Below are 18,835 nucleotides of genomic sequence, written 5' to 3'. Positions count from 1 at the left end.
TGTTCATTTCTCATTTTTCCCTCTTCCATGTATTTCCAGTTCCCAGCTCGGAGGTCTCGCAGACCCTCAGTTGTTCTCGTGATTAACTCCCTTCCCTTTCCTTTTCCCCTTTTTCTCTCTGGGGTTAGTTCAGAGCTCATAGGAGCTCTTCTCAGTTTTGTTCCTTCGTGTTGTCTTTGTTCAGCTGGGCCTGGACAGGCAGAGGCTGCTGTTCCCAGGGGCCCTGCAGGCTCTGGTTTCCATCACTCAGACCTCAGGACGTGCCCACCGAGGTCACGGAATTTCCCTACGTTTACTCCACTTTAGTCTTCATAAACCTCCAGGAGTTCCTCATTAGTTCTCCTCAATACATCATTCTCCTTTTTCAGCCCCAAAATGTGTTTCAGGCCCTTTTATTTTCCCATTATTTATCTGTCTGTCATGCTCACCCATCCCAGCAGATAAAACAGTAGCCTTGCAGTGTGGTGTGTGTTTGAAGCTTGTTCTCAGGGAGCTGGAACTAAACACTGTCAGCAGGGAGGAATAACACACTTCCTGCTCTGTACCTGGCCTTTCATGTCCTCCATCAAACTGCTGTTGGCAATTAATGCTCATAGATGTTTAAGCTGGTTTCTGAAATATGTTCCTAGTCGTCAGATGTAGGCCAGCGTGTCCAAAATATTCCCATCAACTTCCCCCCCCCCCACCCCTTTAGTTTGTTAGCTTGTCTCTACTCATCCTAAATCTTGCTTTTCTTGTTGATTGCTCCCTCCTGACCTTCAGACTTTGAGAGCTTTTGTCTTTGTTGTGCCTCATCCCCAAGCTGGTGCTGGATGTTTGTGATTTTAGCTTGAAAGCTTTGCCTTCTCCCATGGTTTTAGTAGTGGTTCATGGGGATGTGTTTTGATAAATGCAAGTGAGCAACAGTCTAAAATGCTGTGGAAAGGACCCCTAGTACTTTACCAGGCAACATACTATTCAGTAAATATTCTCCAGGCCATCGCATCTCAGCATTATACAGGGTGGTGCTGTTACTGTTTGAATGAAATGCATCTTGATAGAATTATCATAGAATTTGAGAATGATTTGTGACGATTAAAGCCCAGCTCATTCCAGCCCTCTGCTATGGGACATTTTCCAGTAAACCAGGTTGCTCCAGTCCCATCCAGCCTGGCTTTCTTAAAGAAATTCAGTGGCTACCAGAACTATGGTCCTTCCCCCTCAGGAATCCAGGACTCCAGCCCAAATCCTTGCCTAGTGTCCAGCTGATGAGTAACAAAGCTTCTGTCTGTTGCCTTTATTGAAAAGAGTTAAGTCACGAGGGAAAATACTTGCCATGACTTTGTTGGTATTTTTTCTGATACTCTGGCTTTATTCTTTGATTTCAACTCCATCTCATAAATCACTTTATGTGCTAAATCATTGTGCAGCTTGACTAGTGCAGGTGCAAACACGTCCTGCATTCCACTCCAGGGCCATTTCTGTCTGTGTGAAATTATATAGACATGTACACAAAGCACCTGGGAATTTTGGTCTCATAGCTAAAAAGGCAGATACCTGCATGGGATGTTCCTTTCCCCTCACCCTCTTGCTGTGTCTGGGGCTTTGACATGCAATCACTCTGGGGGAAAAGACTTGTTAGGACTGTTTGAGTTAACAATTCCCAGTGATCTTACAGGATACTGTCCTTCAGAAGCAATTCAGTACATTTTCATGGTGGCATGGAGAAAAAACAATCAGAAGTATAATATTTTAATATTTTGTGTGACAGGCAGGCCTTAGGGTTTTGGTTCTCCTGAATATACTATGCTATAACTTCTGAATTATAGTTTTATTTCCTAGACATCTTTGTGCCTCAATTATTTTCTAAATTAGGGATGATTTGTGGCACATTGCTTGAGAACCAAGGCTTTGCTTATGGCTAAGCAACATTTAATGATGATTTAAAGAAATCTCTGCTGTTTATCTCAGACAGGGGTCATTGTGTTTGCAAACAGAGAGGCAGGAACCTAAATAATGTCCAGCTAAGCCCACACTGCCAAACAACTGTCAGGAAAAGCTCTGGAACTGCTCCTGGCTACTGTGTGTGCGAGGCTGAGAAGCCTTTGAGGCAGACACGAGCAGAACAAGCTCATTATATTTGGTCTGTGGACAGACCATTAGTGTCTTTTGGGGTTTGTAGTATTTCTGCTCTTGTCTCTTGCCTCATCCATGTAAATGGAGATTTGCCATCCTTGCTGCACTGCTTAACTCTGCAGCTCCATCACTTCCCCTTGCTGAGAATTTGTTTCTCACCAGAATGATCATAAAACAAATAAAATCATAAATTCTGCTTTCATAGCTCACCCTGCTTCTTACTTCCCCTTTTGTTATAAAGGTTGTGGAAAGATAAATAGTGTTTCTTTTCCACAGTGTCAGACCTGCTGTCAGTGCTCTATAAATAACCCCTTTGGGCTGGGAATGCCAACCTCAGGCTCTCTGCAGCAGAAAGCAGAATTTTCTGCTATGACACGCTTCAGGCCAGGTGGACAGGGGAAAATGAGGCTCATAAAAACCATTTCTCCCTGGTTCTCATCCAAGAACATAGAATGATTTTGCACATCCCGATTTCCAGCCCGGCACTGTACCCGTTAATTCCTGGTGCCTCCCTGACAGACCATGAAACTACACATTGAGGGGTTTTTGCACTGTATTTTATTGGTAAAAAAAATAATGTATTGAGAGGAGAAGGGAATGAATTTGTAAACAGGGCCTTTCCTCACTAAAATCCAAAGCTCTGTACAAAAGAGATCAGAGCTGTGATCCCCATGATGCAAGGCTACCAGAGGCAGTTCCAGTTGCTTGGGCACCAGCCAGTTCTTCAGGTCAGTAAAATAGTGGTTAAGTCCTTCAACAGGCCAGAGGTTTGTGCTCCTTCTTTCCACTGCCTGGGCCCTTATTTTCCCCTCTGTTTACACATTCCTGGTCAGTTTGCTGCAGACTGCAGCACTCGCAGAAAGCTGACGCATTTATAACTGAGAAACCTCGGAGGTTTTTCTTCTCCTGTCAGGCATAGATGGCTTTTATCCAGTTGACTGCTTTACAGTGCCTTTATTCTTTGCTGGCTTGAAAACATTTCAGATAGTTCCTATTGTTTTATAGACCCTGTAGCTAGAAAACCAAGCTTGTGTAAAAACATCTGTACATAGCTGTGCAATAGGCTGCAGACATGCAGGGTAATAAGGCATGATTGCATTCATTGTAGCATTTGCTCCACTGGATAATCAAATAGAAGCATTCCACTTGCACACAGGATATGTAAGAGTAAAGGAAGGAAATGAAGGACAGTTGCTTACTGTACTTTTACATTTCTTTTGTTTTGCAGCTGCCAAGGCAAAATGCAATTTTGAGAATGAGTTTTAAATAATGTAGAGATGAGATTTTACTGGTGATAACCAAGAAAACCACACTGAGAAGTGTGCATAAAACTTTCCCTCCCTTTTCCCAAGAAGGGAATTTGATCTGTGCTGATTTTTTTTTTTCTTCATTTGAATTGTTTTTTTCCCAGTTTTGGTTAATCATCTGGTAACATGACCTGGTATTATACCTAACCCATTTTGCAGGGTGTCTGGTCCTGGCAGGATTTTGCTAAACCAAGTGCACTGAGTAGACTGAAAGTCACTTTAAATTCTTGGAATGTTGTTGGGTTTTATTTAACAATTCTCCCACTGCCTCAGCACAAGCTCTGAGCTTTTCAGCTGGGATTGTGCTCCATGTAATGCAAATAGGAATTGGGTATATAACAGTACTTTGCAGCACTGAAAATGTTCCTTGTGTTCACCAGATTCTGAAAATGTTCCCTGTGTTTACCAGTGTGCTGAAAATGCAATAGGGAGGGTGCTTCAGCCAGCTGTGAGCCACTACAAGCTCATTCCATGGCTGGAAATATTAATGGCAGGTGCTGTGGGGAAGGTGATGAAATTTTGAGCTGACCCAAGAATGCACAGACACATTCTGGAAATAAATTACTGTCTCTAAATGCATGGCAGAATACTTTGAATTTTACACATATCAAATTTGATCAGATATTCCTTGTAGAAAATACTGGGGCTTCTTTATCAAGTCCTTGCCAGTTTAGATAGGAAGGGGACTACAGGTAGTGAAATTTTAGCCAAATTATCACTGACAGGTGTATGCACATATATGCATGTGTATATTTGTGTATAAACTGTCCCTTGAACAGAAGTGGATTTCCTTTAAATTTTATTTGGATACAAGGGTTCTGCTATGTAGGTTTTTTAATTTCAGGTTCAGAATCCAATCATCTGCAAGGGTTTTGCCTGGATTAGTTTGACAGGTCTTTTTACCTTTTGGATCAGCTGAGAGAAATACATTGAACTTACCAGAATAATAATAGTAAAACCTGTAGACTCAACCCATCAAATACCTTTCTCCTCCTGTACTCTTTCAGCATGATTTGTAGAATGTGAAGGATTTCTGTGTTTGCTTAGCTTGGAATTAGCCTTGTATTCCTACTTTGGTTGGTGGTGATGAGCAGTCAGCAGGTTGAAGGCTTTTGTTGGTTTTGTGTGGTTGTGTCACACATTTTTGTGGGGCTGTTTGCACTAAGGCTCTGCCTGGCCCTAGCTGGGCTGCTGGGTACACATGAATGTTCTGCTGAGGATCTGCTTGTTGGTTTTAGTACTATCATCCATCAAGCTCCAGCATGTGCAGCAATATTTGTGCTGTAGCAGACAAACAGTGTAAACACTGCAGTTATTTATAAGAAGACTGGCCAGTGAGTTAGGAAACTCTGTGTGGATGTTTTTATTTATTGAAAATTAGTCCATCAGTCTAATCAGACTTTGTTGTTCTTGAAATGACAGGAAAATAAGAGACTGAAGTTAGATTTCTATTTAGAATGTATATTTTATATTTCTGTTTAAGAAATGTGTATGCTCGTGTTTCTAATTTTGTGTGCTCCAGTTTGTTTGCTTTTCTGGCTCTGTCAGAGAGCAAATGTTGTCTCCAGTTTGGTCTTGTCTGGGTCCAAGAGTGGATGAAATTCCTGCTATAGCTCTCCTGACCTGTGTCCTGGCTCCTGGGGAAGTATTGGTGCTTCTTCTAGTCCCTTTGATGGCTCTTCCAAGTGTCTGTTCACTTCAGAGGGACAGCATTGTTCACTGGAGCTGCTCTGCCCTGCCAGATGGTTTTCCCTGTGATTCCTGCCTGACCTGTACCATATTCAGCAGCATCTGAATAGAGATGCTTTCCTGTGGGAATCCTGGGATCCTGCAGAAGTGTTGCTTAAGGGCTGCTGATGTTCTAAACTTTGTAGTTTCCTTTCAGCAATGTCTGTTAGCTCACCAGAGTTCAATAATTATATTTCAGTTTCATATTCTTCCTCCTGGTATCTTATTCCCTCTTCTACAATGTTCTCTGATTTGTCTCAGACTTCTTTCTTTGGATTATCTGTCTCACTTGGATCTCCCCATTTCCCTTCTCCCTCTGGGGAGCCAAGTGAGGGGCAGAGGTTCCTGGCACAGCCCTCCCGTGTTGGCATTCCCTGGGATGTCTCTCTGCATCTGAGGAACTGGGAAGGGTGTGATGCTCCTGGCTCAGAGCAAAGGTCTGGATTCTGAGAGCATTTGGCTTTTCCATGCTGAAGAACCCCAGCTGTTGCCTGCTGTGGCCAGGAATTTGTTCAATGCACTGATGGGTTTGCAGAGGTGCAGGACCCATGCACCAGTGTCTGTGAGCACAGTGTGATCTGGGCACAGAGGTAAATAAAGCTTCCTGGCTTTACACTTAAGAAAAAAGACAAAAATCAACCTTCTGGGGATGGAAACAGAGTAAAAGAAGCCAGGAAATTATTTAGTGCACTTTTCCAAAGCTGGGGGTTATAATTTGTTGGTTCCAGTGAGATTTTGATCAAGCCTGTGCTGATGTTGATAGCGGGTCCTGTTAGAGTGGATGTAGAACCCATCCAGCTTGTTCTGTGGGGATGCCATGAAGCTGATCATGTTATCACTAATCAGGTGGCTTTATTGGGAAATGCTTCTCAGTATATGGCAGCTGCCAGGAGGCCACTGCCATTGGGCTCTCAGGCAGGCTGGTTCAAAATACCCAACCTGTGTAGCTGGAGAGGCAGCTGTTCCTGCTGCAGACTCCCTCCAGGAGTCCTGAGTGGGGTTTGACAGCTGAGGAGTCCCTGCGCTGCACACTCAGGGCAGGATTCTCAGTCAGGGCCACAGGGATTTGGCTCAGAACTGGAAGTGTCACCCAGGCAGGTATTGAGGATCTCCTGCATTTCCTGGGGATGTTTTATTTAGAAACATGTGGGACTAGAAGAGGCAGTTCTGTCCCTGCTGGGAGAACTTCAGCACAAAGCCCTGGAGCAGTAACATGAACACAGAATGTTCCCTGACTCCTGCAGATCTGTGACAATTTTCTTTAGTGCCATCACTGTCAACCTCCCGGGCTGCCACTTCTGAATTCAGTCCATAAAGGCCCCAGGACTGGGACTGTGCCTTGACTTGTGTCTGTGAGGCACCAGGGACTCTCTGGCTGCTGTCAGTCATTGCAAAGAGCTCAGTGGTATTCATCCAAATTTGTGTTTTCTTTCACTGGAGCTCAAGTTTGAACATGAGAGATTTCTTTTTATGAAGTGTGAGAAAAGCTCAGGCTGGTCTTTTTCAGAGTGAGAATATCTCTGTAGCTGGTGGCTTTAAAGGTGACATTTCATCTTTGAGGAATCTAGAGAAAGTGCTGCCAGTGAGGGAAAGATTGCATGATCCATGCTTACACCAGGAGCCCCAGGTGGAAGTGGTAATCTCTAGGAAATCAAGCCATTAATTTTGAAATAAGTTTAGAAATTTTTTATTTGTTCTCACCTCCCTTTCCTTGGTGCTGTTGTGCTGTGCCAGAACAAATGTGATGCCTGTTGGTGGTGTGTGAGGAGAGGAGCAGTGCCATGGCACTGCCTGCTGCCATGGAAGGATCATTTTCACTCCCCACCCCTGGCAGCAGAGGAATCAGCCAGGGTTGCTGAGGGGTGCTGGGGACCAGCTTTTCAACCCAAGTTCTGACTTTAGAGTAACTCAACCCCATTACCCTTATCAGGCACAGCCCTCGGGTTTGTCAGCCTTGTCAAGTCAGGCTGTGAGGTTAAATCAGCACTCGGCAAAGAATTAAAACAGAAGGGCTGAATCAAGAATTTCTAAATAAGTTTATCAGTGCTGGCTGGCAGCTCACCAATGTGAAGCCAAGAGCTTCAGCAGCCCTGGAAGTCAGGATGTGGGAGCTGCAGATGAGAAATATCACAGGAGCAATTTGGAAAAGCATCTGTTTGGGGTTTGATCACTGAGCAGCATCCCATTTGCTGGCCTGCCTTCCCTGCAGCTCACCTGAGCTGCTCTAAAGTTGCCAAGAGAACAGCTTTGACAAGCATACAGCACCTGAAAATAAAATAGTCTTTAAATATTAACGTTTCAAAACTATAGGTTTATTCAGGTTTTGAGAGTAATGATTGCTGAGTCATCCTGTAAGAACATGGAAACAATTTAATGGGGAGCTGTGGAAAAATGCCATTCATCAGCAGCACAGGTGTTCAGCCATCTCCAAAATGTTCAGCAGACTGGGCTGACACTCTCCAGACACTGAAATACTGTTCATTGCACATTACTGAAAGTTGTTTAACCATTGCAGGACTGATCCTTGCTCATGAACCCACCCCTGACCAACACAACAGAGTAAGATAGGCATGGTTTGGGAAAGCTCTTGGAACTGTTAAAAGAATATTTTAGTTTAATTTGCGAAGCTTCTTGAGTTTCTTAGTGTTTGTAACTGCAGAAAGGGGAAAACTGGAGCTGAATGCTGGACCCTGACTGTTTGCTCTTAAAGCAGATGCTGTTTGGTACAGAGACTCCAAATATTTTTTCTGATTTATTGCCAAATCTGACCTTGTCTCTTCATTCTGGAAGGGAGATAGTGAGGAATTTAAAGGCTGTAGAATCCCTGCTGCTGAATTCCATGTTTTTCTTTGTTTAGCAGTCTCATTAAAAGCTCTGATTTGATATTTTTCTTCCTTCTCTCTGAATTCATGCCCTCTGTTGAAGCAGGTGGCTCAGATGAGTTGCAAGGACAAACTGACAAGTCCAAAAGTGGAATTGACAGAACTTATCTGAAAAAAGGAAGATGAAAATAGCCCCAAGGCTGGTTTTGAAACCTTACACAGCTTGCAGGGCTGCAGCAATGGCAGGCAGTGCCAGGGTTGCTTTTCCATTCCTTGGGAGATGGAAACCTGCAGGTGGAAATCTGTCCTGAGGACAGGTGTTGGCACACTGACATAGGCAAGTAGCAGAGTGGTGGGAATGGCAGGGTTATATTTTTCTCTCTTTTTGGTGAGTTATTTATTTCCTGAAAGATGTAGCTTAGGGGACAACTGATGCAATTCTTGAGTTCAGACCTCTTCCACCAGACAGCACAGGTCAATACTGAAATACTGATGTTTAATTACAGCTGGGAAAGGGAAGGGTGAGAGGTGTGGAGTCATTTTTATCCTGTGTCTCTGTGCTGCAGCCACTGCAGTGAAAGACAATTGTACAGCTCCACAAACCCTGAATCTAGTGCTCAGTCCTGCTGCTGCCTTGATGGGCTGCCTGCCTTTTTCATATTGTCAGGGTGATGTTCCCATGCATGTGTGAAGGGAAGGTCTTGCTTAACTCTACAGCAGCTTGTAGGAATGACTGGCACTGAACACCATGAGCCCAACACAAGATACTCAAGTCCAAATGCCTTCAAGCCCTAGGCAGAGGTGACTTTCAAGGGCCAGGATCCAAATCCTGATTTGCAGCTTGGTTTCACAGTTGTTGGTGATGTTTTCTTTGAGATCGCAGTTTCTGTTCCTGTAGCCTTTCAAAAGCATCAGATCTCTGCTGCCTTCTGCCACATCAGATTCTTTTCTGGTGTGAGATATCCCTGAACAACATTGTCCCCTGTGCCTCTCTTATTTTTTCTCACTATCTTTTATCTCTCTGATTTCCATCTCTTGTTCCTATACCAGTTCCAACAGCTGTCCCTCCTTTGTGCTCAGTGCCAGGTTTTGCCCCCACCTCCCTGCCTGAATAATCCATGCCCTCAGACTTGTTCAGTAATTCCTCAAGTGAACCCATGATGCCAGAGACTTCTGACCCAGGGCTGGAGATCCATTTTCCTCCAGCAGTAAGTACACACAGACATTCTCAGGGAGCTCATCTTCCTTTCTGATCTTATCTCCTGCCCTCCTTGACCCCTGCCTCCCTCAGAAGTGACTCCCTGCTGCCTACGAGATCAAAGTCATGTTTCCTGAAGCCTTCTGGAAAACCCATATTATCTCCATTTGCTACTTTTCTGTCCCTGTCTCTTCTCATTCCCTTATCTATGCCCATTTCTCTTCCTGCCTTTCACTAAATATGAATTATGCCAGACTTCTGTATTCTTCCCACCACGGTGTGTTAACTCACTCAGTCCAATCCTCAACTGGAATTCCTCTCTCAAATCCACCTGGCCAGCTCTTCCCCTGCCTTTCCTCTCAACAGCTGTCCTAATATATCTCACTTGGAGTAATCAAGCCCATGGAATCCCTGTGTGTGTGAGCATGGAGACTTTCAGCACCAGGCAGTGATGTCTGTAAGCAGATGGTGAATTAGCTGCCTGGATTTGGGAATCAGCACTCAGGAATGGTGGTCTGATTTGGACTAAATGTCTCAAACTCCATATTTAACAAGAGAAACAGTTTTGCAGGAAGGAGCTGTTTGAGATCTGCATTCAGCAGCAGCCCGGGCTCCGGGGAGTGTTGTGGAGAAGCTCTCTGGAATGTGGCTGTTAGCATATCAAAGTAGAGTAAACATGGAGATGATACCCTGCTTCCTCTGCCCCAGTTAATTAAGGCACTCCTCATGTCTCCGTGGATGGGGGGATTTATTAATGTGCTGTCATCCAGAGGAGTGATGGTTTGCTGAAAGGGAGGAGCCATTAATGGCACGGAGGATGTCATGCTGAACAAAGAGCAGATGTCAGAGAGACGGGGAATTTCTTTTATCTCCTGCTTTGCTGAGGTCTTAGATCCTGGTGTTTTATCATAAAAGCTTAGAAAAGTAGGGTTAAAAGAACTTCAGGTGGGCTTTTAGTGCATTCCCCTGCTGCAAGGCAGGATCAGTGGTGCGTGTGTCACTGATGGATGTCTGCTCCATGGCGCTGAGCAGGGTGCTTGTTTCCAGCTTTCTCTGAAATCCAGTGAGCACCACACCTCTCCTAAGGTATGGTCAGTGTGCTGAATATTTGTGCTTGTGATCACAAGTCCTGGTGGATGGCACTGGAAAGCAATGTGGTTTCAGAGATTCCCGTGCCAAACCTCTGAGAGTTTCCAAAGGTTGTCTGCTCTTATAATGCAGCGTGAATAATGTTTTTGTAGGCCTTGATTAAAGGGATCTTAAAAAGTGCTAGAACATCTCTCAGCTGTCTTATCTCACTGCATTTGGTGTCTGAAACAGCTTTTTCTGGTGTGGGTGAGGACAGATATTCATGAAGCTAGGAGAGGTCTCAGTCTCCAGAGTTTTTCTACTGTCTGGGCAGCCCCCTCTGCCTAAATCAGTGAATTAGCAGAGTGTAAATGCAATGCAAATAACATTGGAATAAAGCTCTTGCCATCTTGGGGAATGTCTGTGTGTGGGCAGGTTGGTAAAGGAGCAGATAAATGATTCATCCATTAAACTTGTAAAACCTCAGGAGGATTCCCAAGAAACAGAAAAGCCCTGCAGAAAGACTGAGAGGTGAAGCTGAGGGTTGGCGGTGCTGGGGAGGGGATGCCACATGTTCCATTAATTGCTGTCCTGCAGGGTAATTAAACAGAGAAAAGGAAGATAGCAAAAGCACTCCTTTAAGCTCTGATGATTAAATCTTGCTGCCTCTGCAGGTTTAAAGACCATGAAAAGGTCTGGCCTCACAAAGGTATTTTTATCAGGAAGGTGCTGGGGAGGGCAGCTGGTTTAGGTGTCAGGTAATTTGTTTGGAAATGGGCCGTGCACTCCTGCCTGAGCTCCAGCGTGGGATGAAAGAATTGACTGAGAAGTTCTGTTGAACTATGAGCTATGGCAGTGGTGCCATAGCTAAAATTTGGGTGTTCTTGCCTGAATCACAGTCCTTCCATAAAGATTAGGGCACGTGGTTGAATCTGGCTTGTTCAGCTAGAGCCCTGGTCTTGTGAAATGACCACATTTGGGCCACTCATTAGGCCCTTGGGTGTCATATCAATATTCAGTGCCAAGTATGTCTAGTTATTCCTAATAATCAGAAAACTATCTCCTGCCAAAGGTATTGAGCATTGCACTCATTTGTGCTATAAGGGCCTTGTGTTCTAAGGAGTTCATCCTTGTGAGCTCCAGAAACATCAGCTGGTATTGTGAGTATTAGGGAGAGAGTTGATCTGTTAGTCCTTCAGGGTGAGTGTAATGAAAATCAGGAGATTGAGAAAGTACCTACACTTTGTGTTTCAGCTGTTTATTTTTCTTGCTGGGCTTTTGGGTTTCTGACAGCATTGTGTACACTGGAAATGACATTGTTTTCAGAGGATGAAGTTATTTTATTGGGCACTACAGGACACTACAGCTGTCTGAGTTCTGGGAAAGTTGTGCTGCATCCCTGCAGGTCGTGGTGAACAGAGTTTTTACAGGGGTCATGTTGAAATTCAGGACAGGCTATATTTTCCAAAGGGAGAAGAGGATTCTGTACTGATGGGCACATTTGCAGCAAGTTGCCCAGGTACAGAAAGTCAGGATCTGGTGGGTATTCTCAGGAGTCCTGGTGGCTTCCATCAGCTGGTCCATGACATCAGAAGCTCTTCCTCTATAAAGACTTGAGTTCAAAGTATTGTGACTTCCACTGGTGTGATTATGAACTTGTTTTCCTACCTGACTGTAGCTGTGTCTCATGCACTGGATGGTTGCACTGTAATTTCTATAGTTGTGGTTCATGATGAGTGTGTTGTTTTCTGTGTGGTTTTTGTTAAATGCAGTAACAATGAACATTATTGCTACGGGAAACAGTTTCCATACATGAATATTAAACTCTAATGGAAACCATGTTGTTACTGCAAGATTAACAGAAATTGGCATCTTGGAGGACTATCCAGCATTAAGCCAAATTAATCTGTGCCACTAAGATTGCATGTCCAGCTTTGAATTAGGACATTCTCATAAAATGAAGGAACAGCTCACCCTGTTCACTTCTCTGGATGATCCCTATAAACCAGACTTGGCCCGGAGGCTCAGTGGTGACAGCCTTAGCCTGTCTGTGTTGTATGTGCAGGAGAGGGCCCTTCCATGGATACAGTTCTTTTTCACCTGGATACTGCTGGCTCTTGAGACCTGTGTTTATTCAGCTGTAGAGCAGTGTTAGTACCTATCTTGGAGGCAGTTTAGTGGGTTTCTTCTTTAATGTTTCTTACATTTTGGAACCTTTTCTGTGTAGGCTCTATAGAAAGGGAGAAGTATTTTTCATTTTAAGTATCACAAGCACTGGAAGATTCCCTTGGTGACTGACTTGATGTGTAAATACAGGCAGGGCATCTCTGTCAAACATATCATTGCCATTGAATGGAAAGGCAGAGTATGAATCACTTCAGGGTTTCCTGATTTTACTCTTGTAGGATGTTAAGAGAGGCTACAGGAATGTAATTGATGGCAATGTGAGAGCTGCACAAATTGAAAATCATGGGAGGATGAGAAAAACATCAGCTCAACACCAAACTAGTAATGATGGGGAATGGGAGGTTTGCTCTGAGCATGTGGATGTGCAGGGAGTCTCTGTCTGTGCCAAGCAGACTTCAGGACTGGGAGTTTGGCTCCCTTCCCAAAAGCAAATACATTGAGCAGGAGGAGAGCCAGCCAAGTTTTAATCAAGTAAAAGTTCTGTATCCAGAGGTGGTTGGCAAAAGAAGAGATTAAAGTATTAGGAGTGCAATGAAAACAAGACATTAGAGAGTTGAAAGCTGAAGTACCTGGACAAACCACTTGCTGAGTGAATATTCCAGAGCCATCAGGAGGGAGCCCCAGGTGTTTGGAGTAGGACAAAACGGGAACTCACACACCAGGACTTGTCTTCTCCCAGCTTTGGCCATCCCTGTGGCAAGTGTGTAATATCCTCATGCCTTGCTGGGCTGGGGGGAGAGATGGGATCATTCCCCTTGGAGATACTGCTGGTGGAGGGCTCATAGCTGGCAGGAAGGCCAACAGCTGCAAACTGTTTATGTATGACAACTTTTTGGATAAATGTGAGTTTACACAGTTGCCTGTGTCCCAAGCGTTACTGTGGAAGTGCAGATAGCTCTGCGTGTCCAAGCCCAAGCACAGAAGTTATGGGCTATAATTATGTAATTTCTCAGGAGAGAAAGGAAAAAACCCTTATGCTTGGTAATAGTAAAAATAGGAATTGGCTTTCCTTTCCCTCTTCCACTGATGCTCTTGCTTGACCTTTTTTATATATTATAAATAGATTTGTGGTAATTGCTGACAGCATATCTGAAAGATAAGGACATTTTTCCCACAAAGAAAGTCATATCTGTATATTTGCAGAGGCACATGAGCAGTGTGGGGTTTTCTTAAAATATGAAAATCCCAGTTCAGCTTCCTTCCCTATTTTTCATTTTCACACGCACACACCTGTCTCACAGACAAGGCCAGAGGCAAAATTACCAAATAAAAGCATTTCCTCTTATATTATTCCCAGCCTGGTAGAACCATGACACGCCAAGATTTTCACAAACATGTCAGAATCTGTGAAGTTTTTATTCCAGTTCTGCAGACTTGAAAGGCTCAGATAAAAATCTGGAAATGTAAGAGGCAAACAACAGCTTCCATTCATCCCAATGAAGACATAAATCATGTTAATGCAGCTACCAAGGCATTGTGCTACTATTGTTGTTGGTTAAAGGTGTATTTTTCTCTGCATATCAGTTATGTGGATCATTGTACTGGCTTACAAAAAAGTTGCATTTATGTTATTGGTTCAGATAGATTTACTAAAGAACTGGAGTATGTTTGTAGATCAATAATTTATTTGCCGTTGATATTCTGATGAAAGGAATTAATGCTAAAATATATTGGTCCAAAGGAAAATTATAGTCTTAGGAAATAGTTGATAGAAAAAATAGATATAAAAAACGTTTTTAAGGCAAGCTTTTTCAGGCTTAAAATGTGATATCAATTTGTTATAACTGGCTTGCTGTTCCAGAATGACTCTTATTAATAAGCACTCAGCAGTTCACGAGCTGGACTTCTTACTGAGTTCATTCCATGTGCTCCAAAGGTTTCTGCTCTTCCAGGATTATAAGTTTCTCTGCCCAGTCCATTTCTGTAATAATAAACTAATTTTAAATGGCTGCATTTTTTTAAATTGATCATTGCAGATATCATAAAATGGCCACACAGGATTCACATTAGGCACTGAAAATAGCTAATAAAAATAGATGACTAAGAGTCTGTAACTGAGCCACAGTCACTACTTCTTTGACCACTGGTGGATGTACAAGTCCTTAATCATTTCTTTTCCACCTTTGAATAATGAGGGTTTTAGCACAGAGCAGAAGCCAAAATAATAATGTGGATATGTATTGCCAGGTTCAGGGGGGATTAGAGCCACTAAACAAAGACTTCAGAAGAATTACTATTTGGGATAATGTATTTGACATTTTAATTGGTATTTAACATATTTTAATATATTGTTGGAATTCTAGACTGTTCTGCTGCACCACACCTCCCAAAAAAGGGAATGTTGCCCCCTTCCATCTCCATGATGGCAAACATAGACCCAGACTCATTTTATAAAATCTCTCAGAAGGAACTTGGCATGAATAATTTAAAGGAAAAGTGACTTGCCTGATTGACTGTGAGTCTGAAATGCAATTGTTGCTCCCCAGTTAAAACCTCACGTGTCAGATACAACTGAGAGAGATACTGGCACAGGTTAATGGAAGATAAAGGTGGAATAATCAGGTTTAGTAGTAGGAGTAAAACACTTTTGGTGAAAGACCTGCTTTGGTGAAAGGGAATCAAAATATCTCTCCTTATTCAGTAAAAGTGTCTTTCAGCTAACTCAAATAGTCGTTCTGGTTAAAGGGAAGCCACCAGGTGTGTGTGAACTGAGCTTGCAATCTCAAAGACATTTCCCAAGAAGTCTGTTCCTGCTCCTTCCCGAGCAATTCCTTGATGTCCTTTGGGCTATTCTGCATGTAAGAAGCAAGTCAGTCCAAAAGAGTGCTGAAATCCAGCCTTTTTTTTTTTTTTTTTTTTTTTTTTTTTTTTGTAGTATGGATTTGCCCTTTCACAGTCAGCATTTTTAAAGTAAGCAAGTGTTAGTCCTGACTCCTGCCTTTACTCTTCACTGCAAGTACTGAAGTAGAAGGCTGTTGCCTATCCCTTCATTCCATCCAAAACACCCCTGGCAACTAATATCCACATCCTTATTGTTGTCAAATCTCTTAAAAACAGATCTGGACTTCTTCCAGGTCTAAAGTTTTACATTTGCACCCTGATAAACACAGCTTTGTCAACTCTGAGAGGGAAAGAAAAAAAAGAAAACTGGGAGATCATGGCTTCATTGCATGGTCATGGTCTGCTCCTTAGAGGCAGCTCCATCCGTGGAACCAGGACTGCAGTGAGAAAATAGATTCCCTGTGTGCTGTTAAATAAAGATAAAAGCAGATATATCCACAGGGACACCCTGAGCTAGCCTGTGTGCCAGCACAGCATTCCCAAGTGCAGTGGCACTTTCAGCAGGGGCCACTCTGCCTGCAGGAAGGGCAGATGAGGACTATTGTTTTTCCATAGCAGAGGTTCCATGCCATAACTTTTGAATTCCTTTTTGGCCTCAGCCTCAAACTGTTCGTGGTGCCCACACAAACAGGAGAATACTGTGCATGGATCAAATCCTAAATTCCACTCAGTAATAGGAGACTTGTGCCACCTACATTGGCTTTGTGACTCACCAGCAGCACTTTGCCAGCTCTCCTGGCTCTGACACTCTCGCTTGCTTTTAAGAGTGAAAATAAGGGAAAATGTAAGATCTTTTCAGAGTCTCTGCTTTATTGTTTTATTCCTGCTCCCTGACTTCATTCTGAAAATCGGGAGAACTCCATTTAAGTGCTTGCTCACTGCATCTTCTAATGGGTATTAAGAGACAAATTTAGATGAAATTTTGGGTCGATGAAATATATTTTTAAGACAGTGAAATATATTTTCCAACAAAAGCAGTGAAGGTGAGTGTGTTTTACTTATTTCCTGTCTGACAAAACTCTGGATTGATTCTTCACTAGGGTGAGGAAGAAACTACTCAAATGACTTTGTATGGAAACTGCTCTAATATTTTTCATTCTGGTTGCATTTTTGATCACTTGGTTGTTACTGCTTTATGTTTTGAATGAATGAGCTGTTTCACTAGTTCTGACGGGAGCATTCTCTGTGTTTCTGTTGCAGGAATTGCTTATCTAGGAGGTGTCTGCAGTGCCAAAAGAAAATGTGTTCTTGCTGAAGACAATGGTCTCAATCTGGCATTCACAATTGCACATGAACTTGGGCACAAGTAAGAACCTGTCCTTTTGTTTCCTTCTTTACTTATACCACTGCAGGATACTTTTATTTAAAGCCAGAGAAGTGCAATTACTAGAGTGGTGTGTTTGTTATGATTTCATAAATGTAGCACATTGATACATAACCTGATTTTCAGGAGGCTTATGTAAATACCCATTTTAGCACGCAGAAATCTTTCTAGCTGTTCTTCCCGTTTTCAGCTCTCTGTTCAGATTCTGAGTAGCACAAAGAGGCCTCAATCTCTTAAATGATTGACAGTAATAGAGACAAATTCTGATTTTCTTTACAAATTCTGTGTAGAATAGGTCCACAAAACCAACATGAGCTTCAAAAACTTTGAACTTGCGAAGTTTTTTTCTGAAAATCGTGTGTCTATATCAAGGACTTTAATAGTTAAATAGTTTGGTAATGGTTTCATCTCTGCATGTGAAGTAATCTGCTGTGACTGAAATGGTAAACATCAGTATTTTGGAAATGCCCTTAAGCAGAATTATTTGATCAACAGAAAGAATTTCTATAAATTGATTTATCAGCTCAATCACACCTTAGTAAGACACTTTGAACACATTGGAAAAAGCAAGAAAGAACATGACAAGTCCTAGTCAGACAGCAATTTGCAGAATGAGATTACAGGGTGCTTTCTGCAGGTGACTTTGGAGACTCTTTAAAGCTGCCTGTAAATATCCCATGGGCAGAAGAAAAAATTGACTGGAAGAGTCAACTGCATGCTCTTAGTGCAGATAATGAGTTAGCCAAAGGTGAGCTCCACATTCCCTGCTCTCCAGGCCCAGTGTCACTTACTCAAAACACTGAAGAGCTTTTTCCCCTTTCCATTGGCATCACTCTGGTTCCAGTGTCACAATTAGGCTGTGGAAGGTACAGAATTAGGCCAGGAACAAAGTTTTACTGGGGGCAGGACTGTGCCTGGGGGGTTTTCAAGCACTCTTTCCTTCAGCCTTTCCGGATGTAAGGTGGAAATCCCACCTTTGTTCCTGCAGTAAGAAGTTGTGCCTGAGGTTTTCCTGCACCCTTCCTACAGCTCATGTGTCTGGTGTATCTTCCTTTCCTGCAGTAAGAAGTATTTCACAGCTAAGTCAGAGCCAATGGAGCATGTTCAGGTTCTGGCCAGTCTCATTCCATGACAAATAATTATTTTATGGCAATGTATTTCAAAGTTGCGTGAAGGATATTTAGGTTACCTACCAAAAATGAATCTCCTGTTCACCCTCCAGTGACACCAAAGGCAGCTGAGCCAAACCGAGGGTGGTTTCAGCAGAAATGAAGGACATTTGGTTTTGGTTTTATTTAGATTGCATGCCAAGATGTTAAACTGAGCCTAAACTTAATAACAAATTAACCTGTGGGTAATGCTAAGGGAAATTCAGCACTCATCCTTGGATGGGCCAAGAGCAAGAGGGAAAAACACTTGAGCTGCAGAAAATCCAGCTGTGTGAAAGAGTGAGACTGGTCTGCCCTGGTGTTTGCCAAGTTTCTCAGCAGAGCTGACAAGCTTCCTTCAATAATGCCTTACAAAAAAATCCCCATCATAAATAGGGGATGTAATGCTTTCAGATATGGCTCTCCATCTGTGCAGAAAATTGCAAACTCCATTTTCATTTCTGAGGGCAGTTTTGGTGGTAAGACCATAATGTCTTTCCTCTGCTGGTTTTCTTTTTTTGCCTTCATCTTGGAAAACTATTTCAGGAGTACTGGAGGGGTGTGGGGGTCAGTAAAGGTCAGTTTAGGGACCCAAGGCATTGGGGTAATGTGGTTTTGGGAGGGCACAGGAGCCAGGAGGGCTCCAGCTGAAGGTTGTAGAAGCTGTTGGGAGGATTTTGCTGCCACAAGGGTTCAGGGACATGTTCCAGGTTCTCTCACTCCACAAGGAGCTGCAGTTCTCTGTCACACATTGGAGCTAACCTTTCTGCCCCCTCTGCCTTGCCACCAGCAGCCTAATCAACCCCCAGTGCTGCCACATCAAAACAGAGAGGGGGAAATGCCACGTCTGTCACCCCCCAATTGAGCAACAAAATCATCCCTCTGTGCCACCCACCAGTGGCCTGGCTGCTCATTTCAACCTCTGACCAGTTGTCTGGTGCCTTTCTGGAGGCCAACAGCAATCTTTTCATTGACATTGCAAGGTGTCAGGCCTTCTTCTTCTGGTGTTGGCCTGCAATAAGATGCTCTGAGCAGTCATGTTTCAGCACATCTTGTGCAAATAGAAGAATTCTTTGCAGAGTTTAGTGGTTTTGAGT

At 43.1% G+C, this 18,835-nt stretch overlaps 1 protein-coding gene across 1 annotated transcript in view; it reads left to right on the top strand.

Annotated features, from left to right (window-relative positions):
* The window catches only part of ADAMTS17 (ADAM metallopeptidase with thrombospondin type 1 motif 17), a 150,721-nt gene that overhangs the window by 39,547 nt on the left and 92,339 nt on the right, over nt 1-18,835 (top strand). The window contains exon 8 of the mRNA XM_021552577.3: nt 16,467-16,572. Within this exon, the coding sequence (XP_021408252.2) occupies nt 16,467-16,572 (106 nt within the window). The remainder of the gene's footprint in view (nt 1-16,466; nt 16,573-18,835) is intronic.

Source organism: Lonchura striata, chromosome 11 (genome assembly GCF_046129695.1).
Source record: "Lonchura striata isolate bLonStr1 chromosome 11, bLonStr1.mat, whole genome shotgun sequence".
Taxonomy (NCBI): Eukaryota; Metazoa; Chordata; class Aves; order Passeriformes; family Estrildidae; genus Lonchura; species Lonchura striata.
The sequence above is the reverse complement of the archived record's forward strand: the minus strand, read 5'-3'. Positions and strand labels throughout refer to the sequence as shown.